This window comes from Rattus rattus, chromosome X, assembly GCF_011064425.1.
Source record: "Rattus rattus isolate New Zealand chromosome X, Rrattus_CSIRO_v1, whole genome shotgun sequence".
NCBI lineage: Eukaryota > Metazoa > Chordata > Mammalia > Rodentia > Muridae > Rattus > Rattus rattus.
The window spans coordinates 116,711,945-116,733,371 of NC_046172.1; the positions used below are offsets into that span (position 1 = coordinate 116,711,945).

A 21,427-nucleotide genomic window follows, 5' to 3' on the forward strand; every position below is an offset into this window, starting at 1 on the left:
CAAAAATTCCAGCACAGAGTGGCAAAGGTAGACATGGAATTCCACTAGTGAGGAGCTGCTAGCATTTGCTCATTGCTGGCAGAGGAAGAGGCAGTTTTCTTTACTGATGTGACTCCTGATAGGCTGACCACATACCACGGCAGGCCCCACCCCCATGACCAGCTGGGCAACACATACTGGGCTTGATGGGTAAAGAAGAAAAAAATGAAACTTCAAAATTGTTTGGCAACAGATGGTGCATGGCCGAGAGGGAATAATGGGAGGTCATGGCAGGGGTGAATATGTTCAAAATACATGTATGAAATTCTCAACGGACAAAGGCAGAGAAAAACCCTTAGGCTATATTCCAGATTCCCAACAAACTTGATTTTGGGGTTTTTCTCTCCCCAATTACTTGTATTTGGGAGGGTCTGGCCTCCCCACACCCTTCTAATAACACCAGTCAATCCTGTGAGTTATGTTTCTACGTTCAACTTCTTTGTCAACAATTTTTAAAAAAAAAACATTTATTTGCCTGCTTATGTATGTGCACACATGTGATTTACTGCAGTGTGTGTCAGAAGTCAGAGGACAACTTTTGGGAGTTGGTCCTCTCTTTCCACCACGTGCTTCCTAGGAATCAGACTTGGGTGGCAACGGCCTGTCCTTGCTAAACCATCTTATGGGTCCTCTTGTTAGCAGGTTCATTGGTTTGGTGGTGTGCAGTTTGCTTGTTCGTTTTCTGAAAGGACATACACAAGAGACACACACCTCGAAATGTAGCTTTGAAAAATAATAAAATGGTTTTATTTCATATATGCAAAGTGAAAATCTCTTTGATCACTTACACTTTTACAAATAAAAACAACAATACTGCTCCATATAAACTTCTGTATAAACAGCGAAGAAAATATACATATTATTTTTTCCTTTTAGTGCTTCCAAAGCACAAACATGTACAAGTCCACCTGAAGGCTTTCTGTTGTCACATGCAGGAACAGATGTCAGAGGTTAGTGCAGCCTCAGACAGAGTGGAAGAGCACTCGAGGTAGACGGTTTGCTGACTCCCCTGCCCTTTCCCAGAGAGAAGTAAGTTACCGAAATAGCAGCTTTTCACTCTTTCATTCCAACTATCCTGAATATTGCATGGTTTAAAAGGCACAGCTAGGGATTGTTGAAAAGTTCATTGAGCACATGATCACCACGTGGACTCTCTATGCTTACGAGTTCTATAGGACACAGTGAGGACAGTAGGTAGTGCTCACCTCGCAGGTGGCCAGCCCCTACTCACTCTGAAAGCGCCTGGGATGGCAAAGCCCAAATGAGTGAACTCTACTAGCTGTAGTAGGGAGCAGCAGTGCTCTGTGGCCTAGCATCACTTTTCCTAATTGGAAAAATGAACAACAAAATGAAAAAAATATTTCCAACCATAACTCTTAAGGCAAAAGCCCAGATCTTCCTTCCAGATAATTGCTAAAAGCTCTAGTCAAGAGCTTTCTCATAGCCTGACTTATGTCGCTCTGTCACTCAAACATTGAAGAGGGCTTCGGTTACACCCCATTGCATCTGAAAACACAAAAAAGCTGTTCTTTTTCCTCACTTGGCTTGCCATTAACATGATGATCTGCTGTTGATGTGATTCACATTGTTAAGAAGGTGGTGGGAATCTATTTTTTCTAGTACCTTCTCAAGGTACTGAATTAAGACTCTTCTTTTAAACCTGAAGATAAAAAGACATATTGTAACCATAAGTGCCACAGACAACTGAACAGTGTGTGGGGTGTTATGCAGCCTATAGGTCAAAGGGAGTATAAATCATCCTCATGGCAAGAGTAGGGCTTAGCCACTGGGCCTGCCAATCCAAGGAGCACACATACATTAGCCAGGACCCATGAGTCAGGACTCTGGTAGCATCCATCTGAACACTGCAGGAAGCAGCCTTACCTATGAGTAGAACAAATGCTTTCACAGGTCAAAATAGAATGTATCCCCCTCTTTGTCCTTCATTGGATCCTACTATTAAATTAAAATAAAGAAAAATAGAACCCAAAGCAATTAGAAAACCTTTAGAAGTTTTGTTTATGCCCACCTTGCAGCTTCCTTGATGGTAAATTCAACAAACTGTTTCTTCATCTCCAGAGGTCCCTGCACTTCTTCAAGCAAAATGAAAATCCTTTCATACTCTGGTGATATTACAAAAATCCAGTGTTATAAAAATATGCATGAAAAATAACAACCATCATGCATCCTCAGAAATCGTTCTTTATGGGGAGGAAGTCCTAAGTATGCCTGGTAGGTTAAACATGAAAAGTCAAAATGTCTGCAAATACTTATGAAGGAAATCCTTATAAACAGTATTCAAATGAGGTAAGTTGAACACTGGTTGCCCCAGACTGCCCTAATCTCTGAAGCCTGTGAACATATTATCACATATGCATTATACGCTGATAGAATTAGGCTCTGCATACTGAGTTTTCCAGGATTACACACAGGGTTTCAATGTGACCACAAGTATCCCTTTAAGATGCAGTATGGGCCGTTGTTTTCTGGAAGTTTTCTTTGAGTATGGCTCCTGGTAGGTTGACTGTGCTCCACTGGATGGCCTGACACCCAGGAGTACATGGTGGATTCAACTAGTTACTAAAAGAAAAGGACAGGAAGTCGGGGAGGGGGGGAGAAGTGCGGTGGATCTAAGAGGGAGTTTGGGGAGAGCTGGGGATGAACAGGATGGAAATACATTGTAGAGATCTCTTTAAGAATTAATGAAAATGAATATTTAAAGATCAGGAAGAAAAGTCAGTAACAGAAGTGGGCAGCAAAGGGGACAGAGCAGGGTCGTGCTGCTGACAGGACGCAGGGCAGGACCATAGGCACAGCGAAATGCAGCCTTCAGAAGCCAGAGAAGGCCAGGATGTGGATCCTGCCTTTATTCCTATAAGGATCACTGGCTTGTTAGCTTGCCTTCGCTTTAGTCCAGTGAAAATGTATCCCACATTGTGAATTCCAGAGCTGTACAGTGATCAGTTGGTGCTGTCTGAAGCTATGGATGGTCTGATTCACTTGTTACAGCAGCAAAATGAGGTTGCTGTAAGTGAAGGCTAGAAGAATCACTTTGAAGTTACGTGAAAGCCCCAAATTAACCAAGAAAAGCATGTTAAGACTCTATTCTGGGCCTGAGGATATAGCTCAGTTGATAGAGGGCCTGCCTAACAAGCGTGAGGCCCTGGGTCCAATCCTTAGCTCATGCTAATCAGCTGTGGTAGCACATACCTGTAATCCTAGCACTATGGTGGAGGCAGGAAGATCAATTATTATCACCAGTCTGAACCACATCGTGAGTTCAAGGCCAACCCAAGCTGTATGAGAGACTGTTTCAAAATCAACTACAAAAATCTCTGAATCATACAACAAGCAGGACCGTTCATTGCATTATTTACGGATATTTCATCGCTACTTACTTCGTCCAAACTTCCGAACTTCCTTCATTAATTGATGCTTTATGTCAGCATTGATGCCTTGGGCCATCGCAGGAGTGATTTGCATTGAATTTGGCACCGTTTCCAAAGCTGATGCCATTGTGATTTTTTGGTCATCTACAGAAAGATTGCAGGTTTTGGCTCCTCCTAGAAGGATATTATTACCAGGTTTGTGAATGAATCCATCTTTCCTGAGACCAGTAAAGTCATCAGATAGAGAATCCAACTGGTTGGGTATAAGGCCTTCTCCTGACACATTCATAAACTCTGCCGGAGCAGATTTTAATAAGAAGCCGTCAGCTGGGCTTTGCCCATTTTCCATCTTCTCTTCATGGGTATCATGAATGACAGCAGTGTCTGGAAAACAAGTTAAGAAGTTGAGCTGTCAAGTGAATACATCATGTCGGTCCCACTAGTATATCTCCATGCTCCCCAGTTTCAAGGAAATGACTGATTTCATCGAAGAACCCAATAGAGTGGACTGAGGTTTGAGACTATTCAAATCGAGCACAGGAATGTAACACGGCCTTCTTCCTTCGCCCCACTATGAATGCAGAAACCAATATACTAATAAGCACCCATAGGTCCCTGGTGCTCACGGCTTAATGTCAACCTGCATGCTTCAAAGTCATATGTAAACAGCTACCCACTAGTGAGTCTAAATCCACCCAACCTCTGAATGCCACCTTCTGACTCCGGTATACACCAAATAACCTGAGCAAATTCAGATGCCTACTGGGACTGAATAAACACTGTGCTCCGACCTGCTAAGCAAATGCCTATCTGTAATTACTTAACTTCTGCTGCGCCAGGCTCCAGGGCAGGAGGAGCTGGGAATCAGCAGCCAGCAGAAAGCAGCAGAGCTAAGGCTGCTGTTATAGAACCTGCAGTGTCACGGGGACATCAGAGAGGAACCACATAGTCAGCAACCAACATTCCTAACTGCTCTCATTTGAGGAAAGACGTAAGCAGGGGATGAAAGCAGGAACGTCGGAGGGAGCCTCCAGGGCTGCCAGGTGGTGGCAGGACCTTTTGGGAGGATGCCAGGTTGTATCAAAGGCAGGAGATACAGGGGGGTAAGCCAGGCGCAGGGCGTGAAGGTGCGGAGGGTATCACGGAACTTGTGGTGTCAGCCATGTGAGCTATGTGGGCCAGGGTTAGTACTCAGGCTGTACTGTGAGTGCTGAGGAAGGTGGAGGACATATTCTCTGTATGGATACAGCATGCTTTATTTATCTGCTGACACCTTCACTCTGGCTTCAAGTTGAGAGAGAAGATAGGTAAGAATTAAACAAGAATGGGAAGCAGGGGGACCATCTAAGAATCATGGCTTGGCGAAAAGTCACGCAAGCATAAAGTGAAGGAATAAAAGACAAACAGTAAAATACAGGGATCAAACTGAGGGTCAGAGTACCCCATCTTGTTAGTGGAAGAAAGACAATTTTAAAATTCATGGTAGTTTTGGAGTTTGTCACCTGAACCATTGGATAAATAATTACGTGTCCACAAGCCAGCAAATGACTGGCTTTGAGAATAAATGATACCCAATTCTTCCCGACTCTGATTCAGTGACCTTAAGGCGATTACTTGACGCTAGAACATAGCATTGGTTACACTAAGGGTCTTCGACTTTACCAAGCTTTAAAGGTGCTATATGGCTCTTCCAGTGGAGTGAGGGATAATCTCATTAACTGCCACACAGAAGGATGCCAGGAGAGCTGTTCTAGAGAGAGGCAAAGCTAGGCATTTAGTTGTAACACATAAAACATGGCTATCTACTAGGCTCCAAGATGGAGACACTATGTCCATGGTTAAATAGAGGGTTGAGACCAGAGGAATAAATTGTATTCTAGAGATAGAAATGTTGAGACCTGTTCATATAGAAACCAAATTTAAAGCCCCAAGGCCACATAGGAGACGACAGCAAGGTGAGGTCCCAGGATTAAACTGTGAGAGGGAACAAACAGTAAAAGATAGAGTCACTCCTGGTCAGAAGAGAAATCGGTTTCCATACAGGAGGGCATGAATAATGCAGCCAAACACTATTGAGAAGGAATGGCAGTGCATAGAAAACACTGGTGACCTTGAGGGTTGTTCCAGTGGGGTCAAGGAGGCAGACCCCAGATTATACCAGTTCAGTCATGAATAGCTGACAACAACTGCTGATCCAAACTCTTAATACTGAGCACCCTTGCTCTACCCACTTAAAAACCTGGCTCATCTCCTCAACCTTTGAAGTTGATCCAAATGGTTACAAGCAGACTTGCTCAGAGCTCCTCATTTCTGTACTAGTCACCATGAGGATACTTACTAAGCATGTATTACTCACTAATTATGTGACTAATATTACATTAATTTCTATGCAATTATAGAACTTTTTCTCCACTCATATGGCCAAGATCATTGAATCAGGGTCTCTGTTCCCCATAAGATCTATTGTGCTAGTACCACAGAAGCTTTAATAATGGTTTGCTTATTAACAAAAAATAAATATAGAAGTACAAAGGAAAATGACATTTTTAACATGTTAGTCCTCTAGGAGCCATAAGGAAATGACAACCACTGTGCTATACCTGGATGTACAAAGGTGTGTTTTATGAGGTTTGGACAAGATGGGAACCACGAGGTGGAGAGTGGTCCCTTTCCGCCCACATGGTTAGGTACAGTAGGTGGTATTTGTGGTTTCTTCAACAGCGGGGACATACTCCGCCTTCGCTTAGATGACATAGGACTGTTGGGTTCTCCAGGACGTTTCACTTTGTTTTGTGGCCCTACTACAAACTCATCTGCTTCATCGATCATCATTCCCTAAAAATAAATAAATAAATAAATAAATAAATAAATAAATAAATAAATAAATAAATGGACAAATTTCATTTAAAACAGAAGTTCAACTTCCATAAGGCAAACAAAATATTCATTCAAGCACTTTTGATACACACACTTCGTTAGCCACGCACTGCGCCATTTAGATTAACCTTAAGTACAATCCCTGTAAGAACGCTGTTATCAGAAAATGCAACCCAATTTTAATCCTTTCTAAGTGGAACAAGGAGACAACTAACATGCAGGTTTTTGTCCAAGGTTAATAGCCTCAAAAATGACCGAAATGAGAGAAACCATAGTCATCCTGTACATTTAAAAGAAAGGTATGTGTGTACACACATGCATGATTGTGCACACAGCGTGTGTAGGTGCCCAGAGAAACGAAAGACGGCATCAGATGCCCCTGGAACTGAGGTAGTGAGGTAGTGAGGTAGCGAGGTAGTGAGGTACTGAGCCACCTAATATGGGTGTCAGGAATCAAGCTTAGGTCTTCTGCAAGTGCTCTTAACTGCTGAGCCATCTTTCTGGCACCGCGGCCAAGCTTTTTAGTAGTATAAAAACCATCTGGTTCTAACCCTTTTTAAGACTTTAAGAAACACTGATGGTTCCTGTACAGAGCAGTGCAGGTGGGTGGTGAATAGTAGGCAGATGTGAGAACAGAATTCCCTCAGACGCAACCTCAAATACAGATTCAAATATGCCTGTCTGCCTTGGCACTCATCAGAAAGTGAGGGGCCGTTTCCTCTTGAGAACAGGTGAAAATGGGAATGAGCGATACCTTATCTTAGGTAAAAGGTATCACAGACAGCCCAATAACGTGCCTTAGAACTTGGAAAAAATCATGGCAAAACTATCTTTCTAAAGGATGTTCTCCCCCCATTAGCCATGCAAAACAAGGCAAAGCATTTTTACCAAGCGTTTAGTACATGCTCAGTAATATTCTGAACAGTATAGGTGTATAACTCAATATCCCACAAAGCTCTGTCAGTCTGGTGCGATTATTACCCCAGTGTTACAGGAAAAAAATCAAGGCACAACAAAAAGATGAAAAACTTCAGTTAATTAAAGATTGGCATAAGTTGGAATACTTTTTAGTTCAGTTTTATGAGAAAGAGAGATAGAGAATATATCCATGGTTTCTATTCATGCTCACCTATAGAAAGAATTGTGTAATGTAATCCCACTTCTTTTCATCATTAAATGAACAAGTCAGTAATTACACACACACACACACACACACACACACACACACACACACACACACACACACACCCCTCACATTTAAAACTCTGTAATAACTCAGAGTGACACCAAATAGTACAGTCATAGCTGCTGGAACATACCTATCACTATTTCAGTAGAGCAGTATAGAGCTGATCATGGAAAAGGAGGAAAGACTTGGTATTCTCCATATCAAAAGAATGAGTGTGTGGTAGGATGAATGAATATCAAATGTGAATCCAGAAAGATGTAGGCTCCAATCCTGGCTTTATCAGCCACATCACAGTGTTCTGACAGCTAATTTAGGCCTAGATTTCTTATTATAGAGTAAATGCGAGCTTTCAAAACAGCTCTGGCTGCAAACATAATCATTTAAAACACCAAGTCCTAAATGCATTATTCTACAAATGACAACTATTATTTTATTCAACCAATACAGCTTGCATTAGGAGACTCCACTTTCAATCCACACAGAAGTTTTGGTGTCATATTTAGTTCTGATTTGTATACATCTGGCTAAAACCAAAAAAGTTATAGCAAAAAAAATATCACAGACACAGAAATAGGTACACTACCTTCTTATCTTGCTTAAATGGATTGCCAAAAGTATGCAGTCGTTTCGGTTGATCTGGATCGATCTCTCGAAGCGGAGAAGCCAGCATCTTTAGATATTCCTGATAGTTACCCATTTGTGCAACTGGGACACTATGAAGTGAATCTGTAAAATCACCAGCAGAGAAACTGATAATTACAGCTGAAGTATATGGGCCTTTTGAAAGGATATTATCATAGCTGTCTCAGCAGCGTATAGCTTGGCATTATAGTCTGAAATCATAAATCTAGTATTCCAACATCTCACATCATCGTTGTTTATATCGATCAGTGGTCTGCAGTTACGATAGTGCCTGCAGACTCACTTCACAAGGACCAAAGCAACTTCTTTACTTCCCAGACCACTTAAGAATGGTCTGGCTTCGTGCATACCACCACTTGAGTTCAAAACTCTGTGTACTTTCTCTCTTTTGAAGCACCTAGACTCCATGGTATTCTGGGATTCTTGGTTCTCTAAAAAAAAAAATTTCTTTTCATTTCATGTATATGTTTGCCTGCATGCATGTATGTACACTACATACATGCCTAGTGCCTGAAAAATCCAGAAGAAGGTTCCAGGTCCCCTGGGGTTGAAGTCATGGACAGTGCAACTGTCTATGTATGGCCCCTGTTGTAGGTACTGGGAACCGAACCTGGGTCTCTTCTCAGAGTAGCCAATGCTCTTAACTGCTGTGCCACCTCTACAGCCCCTCTCTCTATTTTCTGGAAGATTCTCACTTTGTAGCAGAGGCTGGCCTCAAATCTGTAGACTTCTCCAGCCTCAGGCTCTTGCGTGCTGAGCAACCACGCCCATGTCCAACTCTCTCTCTCTCTCTCCCTCTCTCTCTCTCTCCTCTCTCTCCCTCTCCACACACACACACACACACACGCACACACACACACACACACACACTTATAATGCCAGAGAATTGGCTAGGGGTTTGTTCATCTCCGTGGATCAGTTACCCCATTCAAAAAAAACATTTTAGCTGTCCTCAGACACACCAGAAAACAGCATCAGATTTCATTACAGATGTTGTGAGCCACCATGTGGTTGCTGGGAATTGAACTCAGGACCTCTGGAAGAACAGCAGTCAGGGCTCTTAACCACTGAGCCATCTCTCCAGCCCCTGACTCCCATTCAAAATTAACAAAATAGAATAAATAAAAATTGTAAACAGTCACAATATTCCTGTACATTACTAGAGTTCATTACTCTCATGGAGAGCAGATTTTTACTGACTTTTTCCTAGCAGGCTGGGCACAATCAATATCTGAGTATAAAGGTTTGGAAATCTGACAGACCCAAGTTCTGGAACTTTCCAGTGGGCTAAACCTGCTCGAGCAAGCTATTAAAATGCCTGCTCTTCAAATGGGCATAAATCAATCTCTATCCCGTGAGCTTCTGAGGTTTGCTTGAATGACCACACAGAAGAATAGCCCCGGTGGTCTGGGATGCTGATTACTATGTAGTACCTGCCTTGAGGGGTAGGAAACTTGAGGGGAATGAAAACTGAGGACATGTAGAGTTTGAGTGTGAACTTTGTCCACATAAACACATCACAAAATCATTCTGCAATGAAGACTTTCATGGGAGTCATATCTGCTGTTCTCCTCATGAAAAGTGAGCCACTGTTCACTTACCTTCATCCTGTCCAACAATAAACTTCCGGGTCTGCAGCAGATTGGATCTCATTCTGGTCAATTGGTCTAAAAGTCCTCTTCGTGGAATGTCATAAGCATTTCTATATGTCTGCGGTTTCAAATCCTATTTCAAATAAAACAATCTCAGTCACTCCTAAGGCTTTTAAATAAATATATGTGATACCTAACCCTCTTAAAGTCTTACTGAAGAGTACAATGTTTAATACAACTGTGTGGAACCATTTGGTCCAGTAGAAAACTTGTTTATTGTTCTGAATGCTAACACAGCCATAAGTCATTAAAGCCACTAGGAATATCAGTTTTTCAAGTGTATTATTTAGAATTCCGAATGCCAGGATTTACGTGTACCTGCAGCTGCCTTGCACTCCTACTGCTTGTAACGTGTATCTCTTCCCCGAGCAGGCAGTGAGGCGGAATGCAGCCATCTCCCCACAAGATTGCAACTGCTGACTGCACAGTGTGGGAAACTGGCTTTGGGCCCAGTTGCAGTGCCCCTGGAGCCTGCTTCAGCCCCATGAGCCAGGCTGCCCTCAGCCAGGGACTGAGAAGAGCGGAGAGGAGGGCCCAGCTGCTCTGAGCACCTTCACTTCCTCCAGTAAAAAGCCTGGGCCAGAGGTGTCATGTGATCTGCCTCAGGCTTTCCCCAAGCTGAGCCTCTCCATCCCCATACTACTTGCTGCTACCACTCCTGTCATAGACACTAGATCTGCACAGGGCTGGAGGATCTGCCTGCGTCCTGCAGTCTCCTTTCTAGTTTCCTTTTGATAGTTGTTTACTGTCCATGCCTACCAACCAATGTATCTTATACATTTAATTTCATGCCTGTATGTGCTGGCAGAAGAATCTTGAAGTGGCTTTGTTAATATTTACTAACTCCAAGCCGTGCCTGGTGGTGCATATATTTTATCCCAGCAAAGGCAGAGGCAGAGGCAGAGGCAGATGGATCTCTGTGAGTTCAAAGCCAGCCAGCCTAGTAAACAGAGCTGATTTCAGACAGCCAGAGCTACACAAAGAAACCCTGTCTCAAAAACCCAAAATACTACTGCTATTACTACTGCTATTACTACTACTACTACCAACAACAACAACAACATTAATAAAAACGACCCCAAAATAGGCCATTGTTTCAAACTAAAGCAGCACAAACAACAAATATACAGTGGGATAAGCCTGATCTTTCTTTCTTTCTTTCTTTTTTTTTTTTTTTTTTTTTTTGTCTTTTTTTTTTCGGAGCTGGGGACCCGACCCAGGGCCTTGCGCTTGCTAGGCAAGCACTCTACCACTGAGCTAAATCCACAATCCCCAAGCCTGATCTTTCAGTATCACAATTTACCTTGTTTAAGAGTCCTACTTGGAAGCCAGCAAACTCTTTGGTATTCAGTTCTGTGAGTCTTGGTGCGCTTTCCCCTATGATTTCTTTCAACAGTTTCCTAAAACTCTTATTGTGAGCCAAGGGTAGGCCACTTCCAGAGTGATTTTTCACTTTGATACCAATTTCCTGGGGAGGTTTCTTCCCCACTGATGCTAGAATTCGTTCTGACTCTAGTTTGGTCTAAAATGGAAGTACAGAATATGTTATGAAAATATCTACCACATCATCATTTTATTCTTTAAGAAAAATACTCTTAAGAACCCCACCAAACAGTTTTCATGTGCAAATCATAGAAAAACAGTAAGTGACCTCCCTACGCTTCTCTGTTCTCCCACAGCAAACACAGGGGACCGGAAAGACAAAGGACTTCATGCAAAGTGTCTTTCGTAGTGTCAAAACCATGAGCGACTCACGGAGAAAATAGAAACCATGGGCAAGAATTTCATTCATAGGCATGAAAAAGTACATCTTGTTACTGCAAAATCTAATTGAAATCAACTCATTCAGTTTGGATCCAGACACAAAGATTTAAAAGTCTGTACTTATACATGTAAAGTATTGTTTACATTCAGATCATATATAGATTGGTATTACAGCTGAAAACATTAAAAATGATTTTTTTTAAAAAAATCAGATTATTCAGTAAGTCTTATAAAACTAAAGCTTAACTGAACAAATATTAAGCAAATGACTTTTAATGTCTACTCAGAAAGTTTATCACTAACATTGGGAAATCTCCTTAAAAGACATTTTATCAAATGATTTTGCTTGAATGAATGAAAGCAGGGTTTTTGTCATATTTTTTGTTTTAGATACATCTAAGATAAGATTCAAGGAACAATGGTGACATAGATATTAAATTAGTAATTAGAGAATAAGAAATTAGTAGCAATCTTTTCTTTTTCTAATAGATAAAATTCCATTAATGTTCAATAAGCCCCCAATAATTTTTTAATTTTTTTTTTTTTTTTTTTTTTTTTGGTTTTTTTTTTTGGAGCTGGGGACCGAACCCAGGGCCTTGCGCTTCCTAGGCAAGCGCTTTACCACTGAGCTAAATCCCCAACCCAACCACTTTAATTTTTTTAAGGATTGGCCAGAAATATTTATTTTCCCCTAACTAACTTTTGTATATATATAAAATATAATATATATATATATGTTTGAGCTCATATAAATATGAACTCAAGCAAATTCTTAAGTCATGACATGAGACAGAAGTAGATAAAGGGTCTGTTTTCTTGAATGACCTTGAAAGCTCATTCAATAAAAGAATACACTGTGTCCCAGAAGGTCCTCACACTTTAGTTTCAACTCTGTTCACTTTTCTTTCTTTGTGGCCATACCTTGACAGAGCCTTAAAGGCCCAACATAAATGTCAAATTTAAAACGTATCAATAGATAAATAACCAAGGTATTTACAACAGCAACCATCTATTAGCAGGGAGGCCTAGGAGTTAGGAGACTTGTTAGGTAGAAAGTCGGGGTTTGCCTTTGTTTTCTCTTGCACTTATGAGCATGCTAAACTAGTATGCTCTCGTGAGCTTTAGAATGTGGGTTTAAGTTTTTGCTCATTCCTAGCAAGGCGTGTCAGCATCCCAATTATGGAGCCCTCTAGGTCCTTTAGTGAGATCGGACACTTTGGTTACGACTCAGTTTTCTAAAGGCCAAATTTGCAAACATGCCCAGCTTGAAATGCTGTAGTTGCTGCAAATGCCACTCCCTACCTCCAAATGCATTTGTGAATAAGAACACAAAGCAGCTGCATTCATTTATTACACAACACAATGTATGGCCATAGCGCTCTAGCATAGTAGTTTCCAAATATCTCCATCCTACAAGAATGGTCTAGGTAAGAGTGAGAAATATGATAAGGAGGGGTGAGTGGAAGATGAGGTGCTAATAGAGAGGGGCAGGCAAGGGACAAGTTGAATAATGGTGAATGAGGCGGGGTCTAAAGGGAGGGATAAGGGCAAGAAGAGAGGAAGAAGAGCTCCACTCTCCAGGTCCCCTGGGGTCTATCCCCCTCCAGGTTGAAGAATACTGGTCTCGTGTGCCCCCTTCTCCAGGGAAAAGCAGGCAGCTATTTATCCAAGGGCTAGCATGTGAGGATAAGAGCTTACTTTACATGCTGCCTGAAAAGTGGGCAAAGTATTGAATCACACCAGACCCTGATGTGCTGACTTACAAAAGGGGGATGCTCAAGCCAAGTGAATCGAGGAGAAACTAGTTGGAGGACAGACAAAATGTGACCCACAAGAGAATCCTGTTAAGCCTCTGCCCCTCTTAGGCCACAAACTATAAGCCAGCATCTGGGCAAGACAAACTGGCAGGCAGAAGGAGAAATGGCCCAGCATCAGATGATACTGACAGACCCTTAACTGCGTTTAATGGTAAAGCTAGAAGCCATAGAGAATCACATTATTACTAATCCATAAAGTGTAGAGATATATACACATTTAAATTTGAAAGTTACAATTACACTAAAGAATAAAATGCACTTCTGAGGGCAAAAGGATTTTGGTTTGTTCGTTTTTACCAATACTACCTGTTGGCTGAGTTTTTTAAGGTAAGAGATAACACTGTAACTAAGTCCACAATCTAAATTATCTGATATCAGATTTGGAGCTCCATCATCCTTAGTACTTTCTTTAATGGCTATAAAAAAAAATACACAACAGTAAGAATAGAATAAATCTTAAATACTCAAAAGTTCAGTTATAAGGGGCAAGGGGACATGATTCATTTCTTAGAAGTCAAGGTGCTGCACATAAAACCAAACATGGAACATTAAAAAGTGGCAATGAAAATAGCAGAGAAGTAAGGAGCAGAACAAACATCAGAAGAGAGTGGGTAAGAAGAGCCAAGAGCAGCCAATGCAAACAAGTACATTGCTTTCAGTCTTAATCCCCATCACCAAATCACTTCCCACTGCGTCACATTGCAGAGCCCACACTTGCCATGGTAAATAGCAACATGCCCCACTTCCCCCTCCCAGCAATGGACCCACTGAAAACTCTGCCTTTTAACCTCTAGAAAGGTGGCATTAAGTTATGACAACGATCTTTGAAATGGCCTTGATCACCTTGATTACATGACCAGTTCAGAATCTTTATGCTTAGTTTTCTCAAAGTATAACAACCAGAATGAACCCAAACCATGATTTCTCCTCCTTGGATGCCCTCTAATGCGAATGCTTCCACATCGTGTTGTGTCAAGGATGCATTTAACTGTCAACAATGAATCATAATTTCTTTCAAATTTTATTTAAGGATTGAAATGCCACACTGAGCTTCTAGAGTTCAAAAGGGAAGTTGGTGTACATGAATTGAGACATTATTGGTTCTTACATTTCAGAATTACACTTGGGTAAGGTTAGTTGTAATAAGAGAAACATAGATGTGTTTACAACAATGACCATGGCAGTTAAAATAAAGGAAACAGAGAAAGACAATGCTCTTTTGTGCCGCCATGTTACCTTCTAAAACATACAAAGCCCAGAAGACAATGACGCACAAATGTTTGTAAATTAGTTATCTTCTTACAGGAGAAGACAATGAATCATCAAGACAGTTTAAATAGACATATATACATTACACAACACATGCAAAAAGTAGGCGAGGCAGTTATCTTCTTACAGGGGTTGCTTTCAGAACTCAAACAAGTCATCTGTAACACAAAATCAAGTAATTATGTTAGCCCAGAAACAGCTTGCAAGATCTGAAATCAAACAGCCAACATCCAGAAATCAGATCTTATTCTCATTAGGTGAACATTTATCTCATTGGCATTTATCTCCTCATCTTTCCTGGCTGTTACACCTACCAAAGTTATATAAAATGGTCTCCAACTTATAACAGGTCAATTTAACACTTAAAAAAAATTGATATGGTGGAAAGGAATACTTAATTCAAAGAACTGTATTTAAGCTTTAAGTTGCTTATTCCTCAGTTTAATGATATATGGTACAGAGCTATGGTCCAATGCTTGTGTAATGGGATGATCTGGGACCTAGGGGGTATGAGGCATTTTTGGATTTTAGATATGGTTTATTAGGGTTTAACTCATTATAAGTTTCTCTATAGATTCTAGCCGTATCTACTTACTATCTAAATAATGGCAATGACCAATTATACACCTATCTTTCCATTTGCTAAACTTCATAAGGTACAAATATTAAAATATAGTATTGATTTGATCCACTTGAGATACCTCTGCTGTATGCATTTTATTCTAATATAATAATTTTCACTGGTGATGCATAGTCACGGCTGATAAACAATGTCTCTTTTGTTTAAAACCAGAGATGGGCTAGGGACATGAGGGCTCGTGGCCTTTCAATCCCAGCAGAGCCAAGTGGATCTCTTGATCAAGGCTAGCCTGATCACAGGAGTGTTCAGGACAGCCAGGGCTACAGAGAAACCCCGGTCTGGGAGTTAGGGGAACTAAACCAACAAAGAAACCATACAGGGTGGGGCCCGTGATGGCTCAGGCATGGGTATGGTGTTGGCTTAATCTCAGAGCCACACAGGAAAGGAAAAAAACATTCTTCAACTTCTCACACAGATGCCATGGTGTGTGCACACCCCAGTCCTGTTTCTGATTTTTTTTTTTTTTTTTTTTGAGCTAAGGTCTCACTGTGTAACCTAGATAAGATTTAAATGTACCCAGCCAGGCCCCCTTCATTCATGATCCTTCTACCTCAGCCATCCGACGGCTGGGATTACAGGCATGCAGCACTATGCGTGCTTTACCATGCCTCTTGAACACCATGTGCACCCACATAACTCGAGGTATTTACCTCTACTATGTAGACGTTCCCTGTCTTTTAATATTCAAATACAATTGTTTTAGAAACCTAAATATGCACATTATGCATACTGCATGAAACTTCCAAACATCCTCTTTTATTTCTTCCACTGTGAGAAAAGATTTCTAACTTAATAATTCCAAATGGTCTCCCCAGCCATCACCAGCTACCGCCACACAGACTATAAAGCACAGTATCAACCCATCTTCTACTGTTCCTTTAAGTCATAAGGTAAATATTTTACTTAGAGGAAAAAACAGACATATATTCTCCACAAATAGGTCCATTCTTTAAGAGGCACTTTGCTTAAGAAAAGCAACTGTATACTTTTTTTCTCTTTATTGCCCTAATAAATTATTTACTCCCGATGAAATGAATTTCAATAAATTTACAAAGCCATAAAAGCAGGTCTTTTGTGCTTCTCCAGTAGAGTAGCAGAAAGCAGAAGGGATCAGAAGATCCCTGACCGAAGCTCTCAGGCCCTTTACAGCCCATTCCTATCTTAACAGGAATCAGCGAAACCCTGCTATACTGTGCTGTTTCTTGAAGTCATTTGACAATTATGTGGGAGTCTACAAGAGCTGGGCTGTAGCTCAGTAGGAGAGAACTTGCCTAGTCTGCTGAAGAGCTTGTGTTTGATCCCTGACAGTGAAAAAAACCTGACAATAGACTAAATCAGCTTCTAGACAGAGCATTTGGCTTTGTCAGAAATAGTAAGGATGGTTGAGTGTCCTTATTTGTCCTTACGTGTCTCCTGCCTTTCCTATAAAGAAACATCTTTCAGCTCAGTGCCTATACTTAGTAACAATGTCTTTATTTATTTAATTGTTTTTACTTACTCACTTTACATCCCATTCACTGCCCACCTCCCGGTTGTCCCCTCCCACAATCCTTCACCCACTCCCCCTCCCCTTCTCCTCTGAATGAGCGCTCCCCTCCCCCTCCATTCTGGCACTTTAAGTCTCTGCCAGACTAGGCACGTCCTCTCCCACTGAGGCCAGACAAGGCAGCCCAGCTAAAAGAACATATTCCACAGACAGGCAACAGCTTTTAGGATAGCCCTGTTCCAGTTGTTCGGGAACCACATTAAGGCCAAGCCACACATCTGCTACATATGTGTGGGGAGGCCCAGGTCCAGCCTGTGCATGTTCTTTGGCTGGTGGTTCAGAATTTGACAGCCCCAAGGGTCCATACTAGTTGACTCTGTTGGTCTTCCTGTGCAGTTCCTATCCTCTTTGGGGCCACAATCCTTCCTCCTATTCTTCCATAAGAATCCCCAAGTTCCATCCACTAGCAAGAGTATTTTGTAAACAGAAATTTTATTCAGGGAGTAGATCCGATAGTAAATGCTTTTGTTACAATAATAATAATAATAATAATAATAATAATAATAATAATAGAAATCTTTGAAAGACATTAATAGAGCATGCTTAGGACATAAATTGTGGTGATGTTTTATTATATATAGCTTTTTGTATGTCAATCCTCGTGCGATAAGATGGGCCAAAAGTATATTCTTCTAACATTGTTTACAGTCTAAATAGAAGTTACACCATTTTCTTTACTATATATCTGTGGAAACTGAGATCATATTTAAGATAGGGGAGAGAGTACACAAAATAGAAACATATTTTGTTAGTAATCCAAGAAAGATGTATTTATTTCTATTAATGTGCACGACTGTTTTGCCAACATGTCTGTGCATCATGTTCATGCAGTGCTCTCAGAGGCCAGTAGAGGGTGCCCTGTCCTTGGAACTGGCGTTCTAGATAGTTGTAAGCTGGCGAACTGGCCTCTTCTGGAAGTGCAGCAAGCCCCAGCCCCTTTATTTGTAATCTTCCTATCGTCTATGGTAGATCAGATACTTTCTACTAGTAGCAACTGTTACAAAGAAGATATGTTCAGACTGCACTAAAATATAAAGTCTCTAAAATACACAGAGCCACCATGCTGATTTATTCATGATGACCTACTTTTAAATTCCTTAAATAGCAACAAAGTACTGCCTTTTCAGTGCATTGCATAGTGACAGTAGCACCATGATCAAATTCTGTAAATGCTTCATCTCTTATGCAAAAAATTTAGAAACTCTCACCAGAAAAACAAAACAAACAAACAAAAAACTCAAAACTTTACAACTAGCAGGATGTTGTGTAGTATGGTAATGTAGTATGGTATCCCTGTAAACCAATACAGCCAATCAAGTGATTCAGAAAGATATGACATCAACTTACGGCCTTCACAGTATGTATACACACGGGCATGTAACACACACACACACACACACACACACACACACACACACACTAGTTTTCTAGGGTAGTCAGTCTCATCTACAGATAAACTAAATATGGAGAAGGGAAGGTGATTAATAGAGCTTGCACTTTGAAGAGCAGCAAAGATCAGGTATCTATCTCTTCTATTTGCTGTACAAACAAAAATGAAAAAGAATGATGCTTTATCTTTCCAAATCAGTTTTTATACCCTTACTTATGCTGGTATTTGTCGTTCTCCGATGGTATTTGAAATGCCTATTCATCTTTTATCTGCCTAGCATTTCTGCCATATTTTTAAGATGATTAAGTAACAGATAGTTTACTCACCTAAAAGAGGAAGTAAAACTGGGTAGTTGTAAGGCATCACAAAGAGGTTTACACAAGTTAAAGTTGTACTAGCTTTTAAATAACCAAATGGATATCCAAGCTCATTGTATTTTGAGCTGCTGGTGACAAACACCTAAGAAGAACATGAGGCAATGTACAGTTATGGCAAATAATCACTTTTGCATACAACCAAGAGCATAGCAACACCCCACAACAACATCTGTGGCACAACACCTCAAAAAATAGACCAGGTATTTTTGCATAGGGCTATGTAAAAATAAAGTGCTTCAATATGAATGTTCAAAGTATAGACACTCCATCATTATATTACAAGGGAAAGTAGATGGTACAGTAACCAGGTAACTACTCAGAGACCCCCCAGGACACATCAGTAAGACTGGAAATACGTTTGCTTAGTAGAATGATGCTAAATAGTATTCCAAAAAGCAGGGCCGTTCATATGACTATGTAAGCCGTCCTCACACACACTAGCATTGTCCTGAATTCTCATTAGTAGAGTAACCTATTAGTAAACAGGAACTAGTGTAAAATCCCAAGGCAGCTAGGAGATGCTTTCTTTCAATCTGGAATGCATTCTCTTGGCTACACCGAACTTAAAGGCTAGAATGTTAGTTATATTCTTTGGACTCTGAGCTAGTATGTATTGTATTGTCAGCTTCCACACACTTGACACACTGTGCCAGAGTCCTCTAGCCATCATGCTTTATCTGTGATCCTTGTTTAGACTCTTTGGTCCAAATGGGGAAGCCAGTATTAACTTTTAGAGACCTAGTTCTCTCCCTTCTAAAAGACCTTTCATAGGATTCCCTTAACAACAGCCATTTACCACATTAGTTCTTCAATAGCACCTGAGTTCGGGAAATTCTTCTTAAATTTAGTTATTACAAAAATATACAATGTGGTGGTACACAACTTTAATCACAACACTCACGAGGCAGAGGCAGGTGGATCTCTGTGAGCTTCAGGCCAAAGTAGTCTATATAGTGAGTTCCAGGACAGCCAGGGCTATGCAGAGAGACCCTGTCTTGATAAACAACAAAACGAACAACCCCCCATCAAAAAAGAAATTTCTGTTATGTAATTGATGGCTCCATAAAACACAAGCAGTACTGAAAATTATTCTTTTAGATTTTTGTTGCAATTCAAACTTTAATATAAAGAGGTAACTATAATAAAAAGGGCATATTTATTTCATAAGAACAAGAAGAAACGATACATCAAGAAAAATGAAATATTATGTGTGTGCATGTGCAGGTACATGTGTATATACAGGTGTGCAAATATATATATATATATATATATATATATATATATATGCACGTGTATAGACCTCGAGATTAATGTTGAGTGTTGTCTTCGAGTGCTCTCCACCTTATTTTTTGAGACATACTCTCTCACTGAACCTCGAGCCAGCCTGGCTGACCAGTGAGCTCCCTCCTGTCTCTACCTGTCCATGCTAGAATTAAAGGTACATGTAGTCAACGGACCTTTTTTTAACATTGTGTACTGGGATCGAACTGAAGTCCTCATGGATGGGGGAGCAAACACTTTACTGACTGAGCCTTTCCTCCAGCTTGATTCAAAACTTTCTCTACAACAGTTCTGAGGAGTTTCCTGGGTCTTTGTTTATTCTTTTTTCAGTCACACAAATCAATCAAATAGGGTTAGTATATGGTCAGGACAAGGATGATGGTATTTGAGATGCTGTGAAGGAGTGAAAAGAAAATGTATTTAAGAAAAAAGGTGTGATTTGTAATTTTATATAATTTTGTGGTAGAAATTCAAACCTTCTATCATTAAGTTAGTCGTCTATTGTCCACATTTCTAGAATTTTAGGAGTAAACAAGTATACAGCTTGGTGAATATTCCAGAAAAGAACAGGAGGGAGTTGCTGGTCCTCCTCTGCTCCTTGACCTAGGTGTTGTCTACATTACAAGAAACCCAATCGTGTTCCTTTCTGGTTTCTTACATGGGAGGAGGAAACATTATTCTGGCTTCTGACAGAGGAAGGTAACTTGAGTTATCTATATAGAAAAGTCCAAGTGTACAATATGGACTCTTTCTTGTTTGACTTCTGTTCAGTTCTGTAGTTGAAATGTTGTTTCTTCACTCTTTCCACCTGATTTAAGCCTGTTGCTCTTCTAGCCTGAGCACCTTGAAAGAACTCATGTAGTATATGTGTACTGTGTATAGTGGTTTCACATTTTAGACCCAATCAGATGGAAGTCTGAAAGAGTTCCCTGTGTCAATAGAACCCCAAACTTACTGCCCGGTATGTGGTCTTATAGTTCAGTAATGGCACAAACATTCTTATAATATAATGTAAGATTTTTGCTGTATCCAAATAAAAAGGCCATGACTAGAATTTTACAAGTCAAATTCCACAGGCAACTGTGCTAAGCAGTGAGCAAGTGTTTCTTCCTGCGGTGCAGTACTTAGAAAAACCAGGGAACGGGATCTCTGCACATTCCTCGTCTAAGCAAATTCCCAGTCTACACATCAGTAGGGTTTAACAAAACTATATTTTAATCGCATTATATTCATAGAGAAGGTAATTTCAGAGTTTCTGGTTCTTGGCCCCAAATATTCAGGACTCCTTATTTGTCAAGTTCAAAATAAGAGCTGGGAGTCTTGCTCATACCTGAATCGAATCACACCCTGTAGGTTAATGACTCTTAATCTGGGAAATAGATATGAACTGGTCTACCTAACCACTAATCCTCCAATACATGACTTCTTCAGACTCTACGTCCACAAATGCCAATGTACAGTACATTAATGTTTCCTCCTTTCTAAAATTATTTGCTTGCCTGTGTTGTTTATTTCATAGCATGTTTAAAAAGCACTATAAGTATCGCCAAATTTG

At 40.5% G+C, this 21,427-nt stretch overlaps 1 protein-coding gene across 1 annotated transcript in view; it reads right to left on the reverse strand.

Moving 5' to 3' along the window:
* Positions 1–759: 759 nt before the first annotated feature.
* Positions 760–21,427, reverse strand: part of LOC116888164 (integrator complex subunit 6-like) — a 51,471-nt gene continuing 30,803 nt past the window's right edge. The window contains exons 9-19 of the mRNA XM_032889487.1: positions 18,541–18,673; positions 14,790–14,796; positions 14,213–14,253; positions 13,676–13,824; positions 11,092–11,310; positions 9,738–9,861; positions 8,078–8,220; positions 6,029–6,263; positions 3,438–3,812; positions 2,069–2,162; positions 760–1,699 (exon numbers count right to left, since the gene is read on the reverse strand). Of these exons, the coding sequence (XP_032745378.1) occupies positions 1,591–1,699; positions 2,069–2,162; positions 3,438–3,812; positions 6,029–6,263; positions 8,078–8,220; positions 9,738–9,861; positions 11,092–11,310; positions 13,676–13,824; positions 14,213–14,253; positions 14,790–14,796; positions 18,541–18,673 (1,629 nt within the window). The 3' untranslated portion in view covers positions 760–1,590. The remainder of the gene's footprint in view (positions 1,700–2,068; positions 2,163–3,437; positions 3,813–6,028; positions 6,264–8,077; positions 8,221–9,737; positions 9,862–11,091; positions 11,311–13,675; positions 13,825–14,212; positions 14,254–14,789; positions 14,797–18,540; positions 18,674–21,427) is intronic.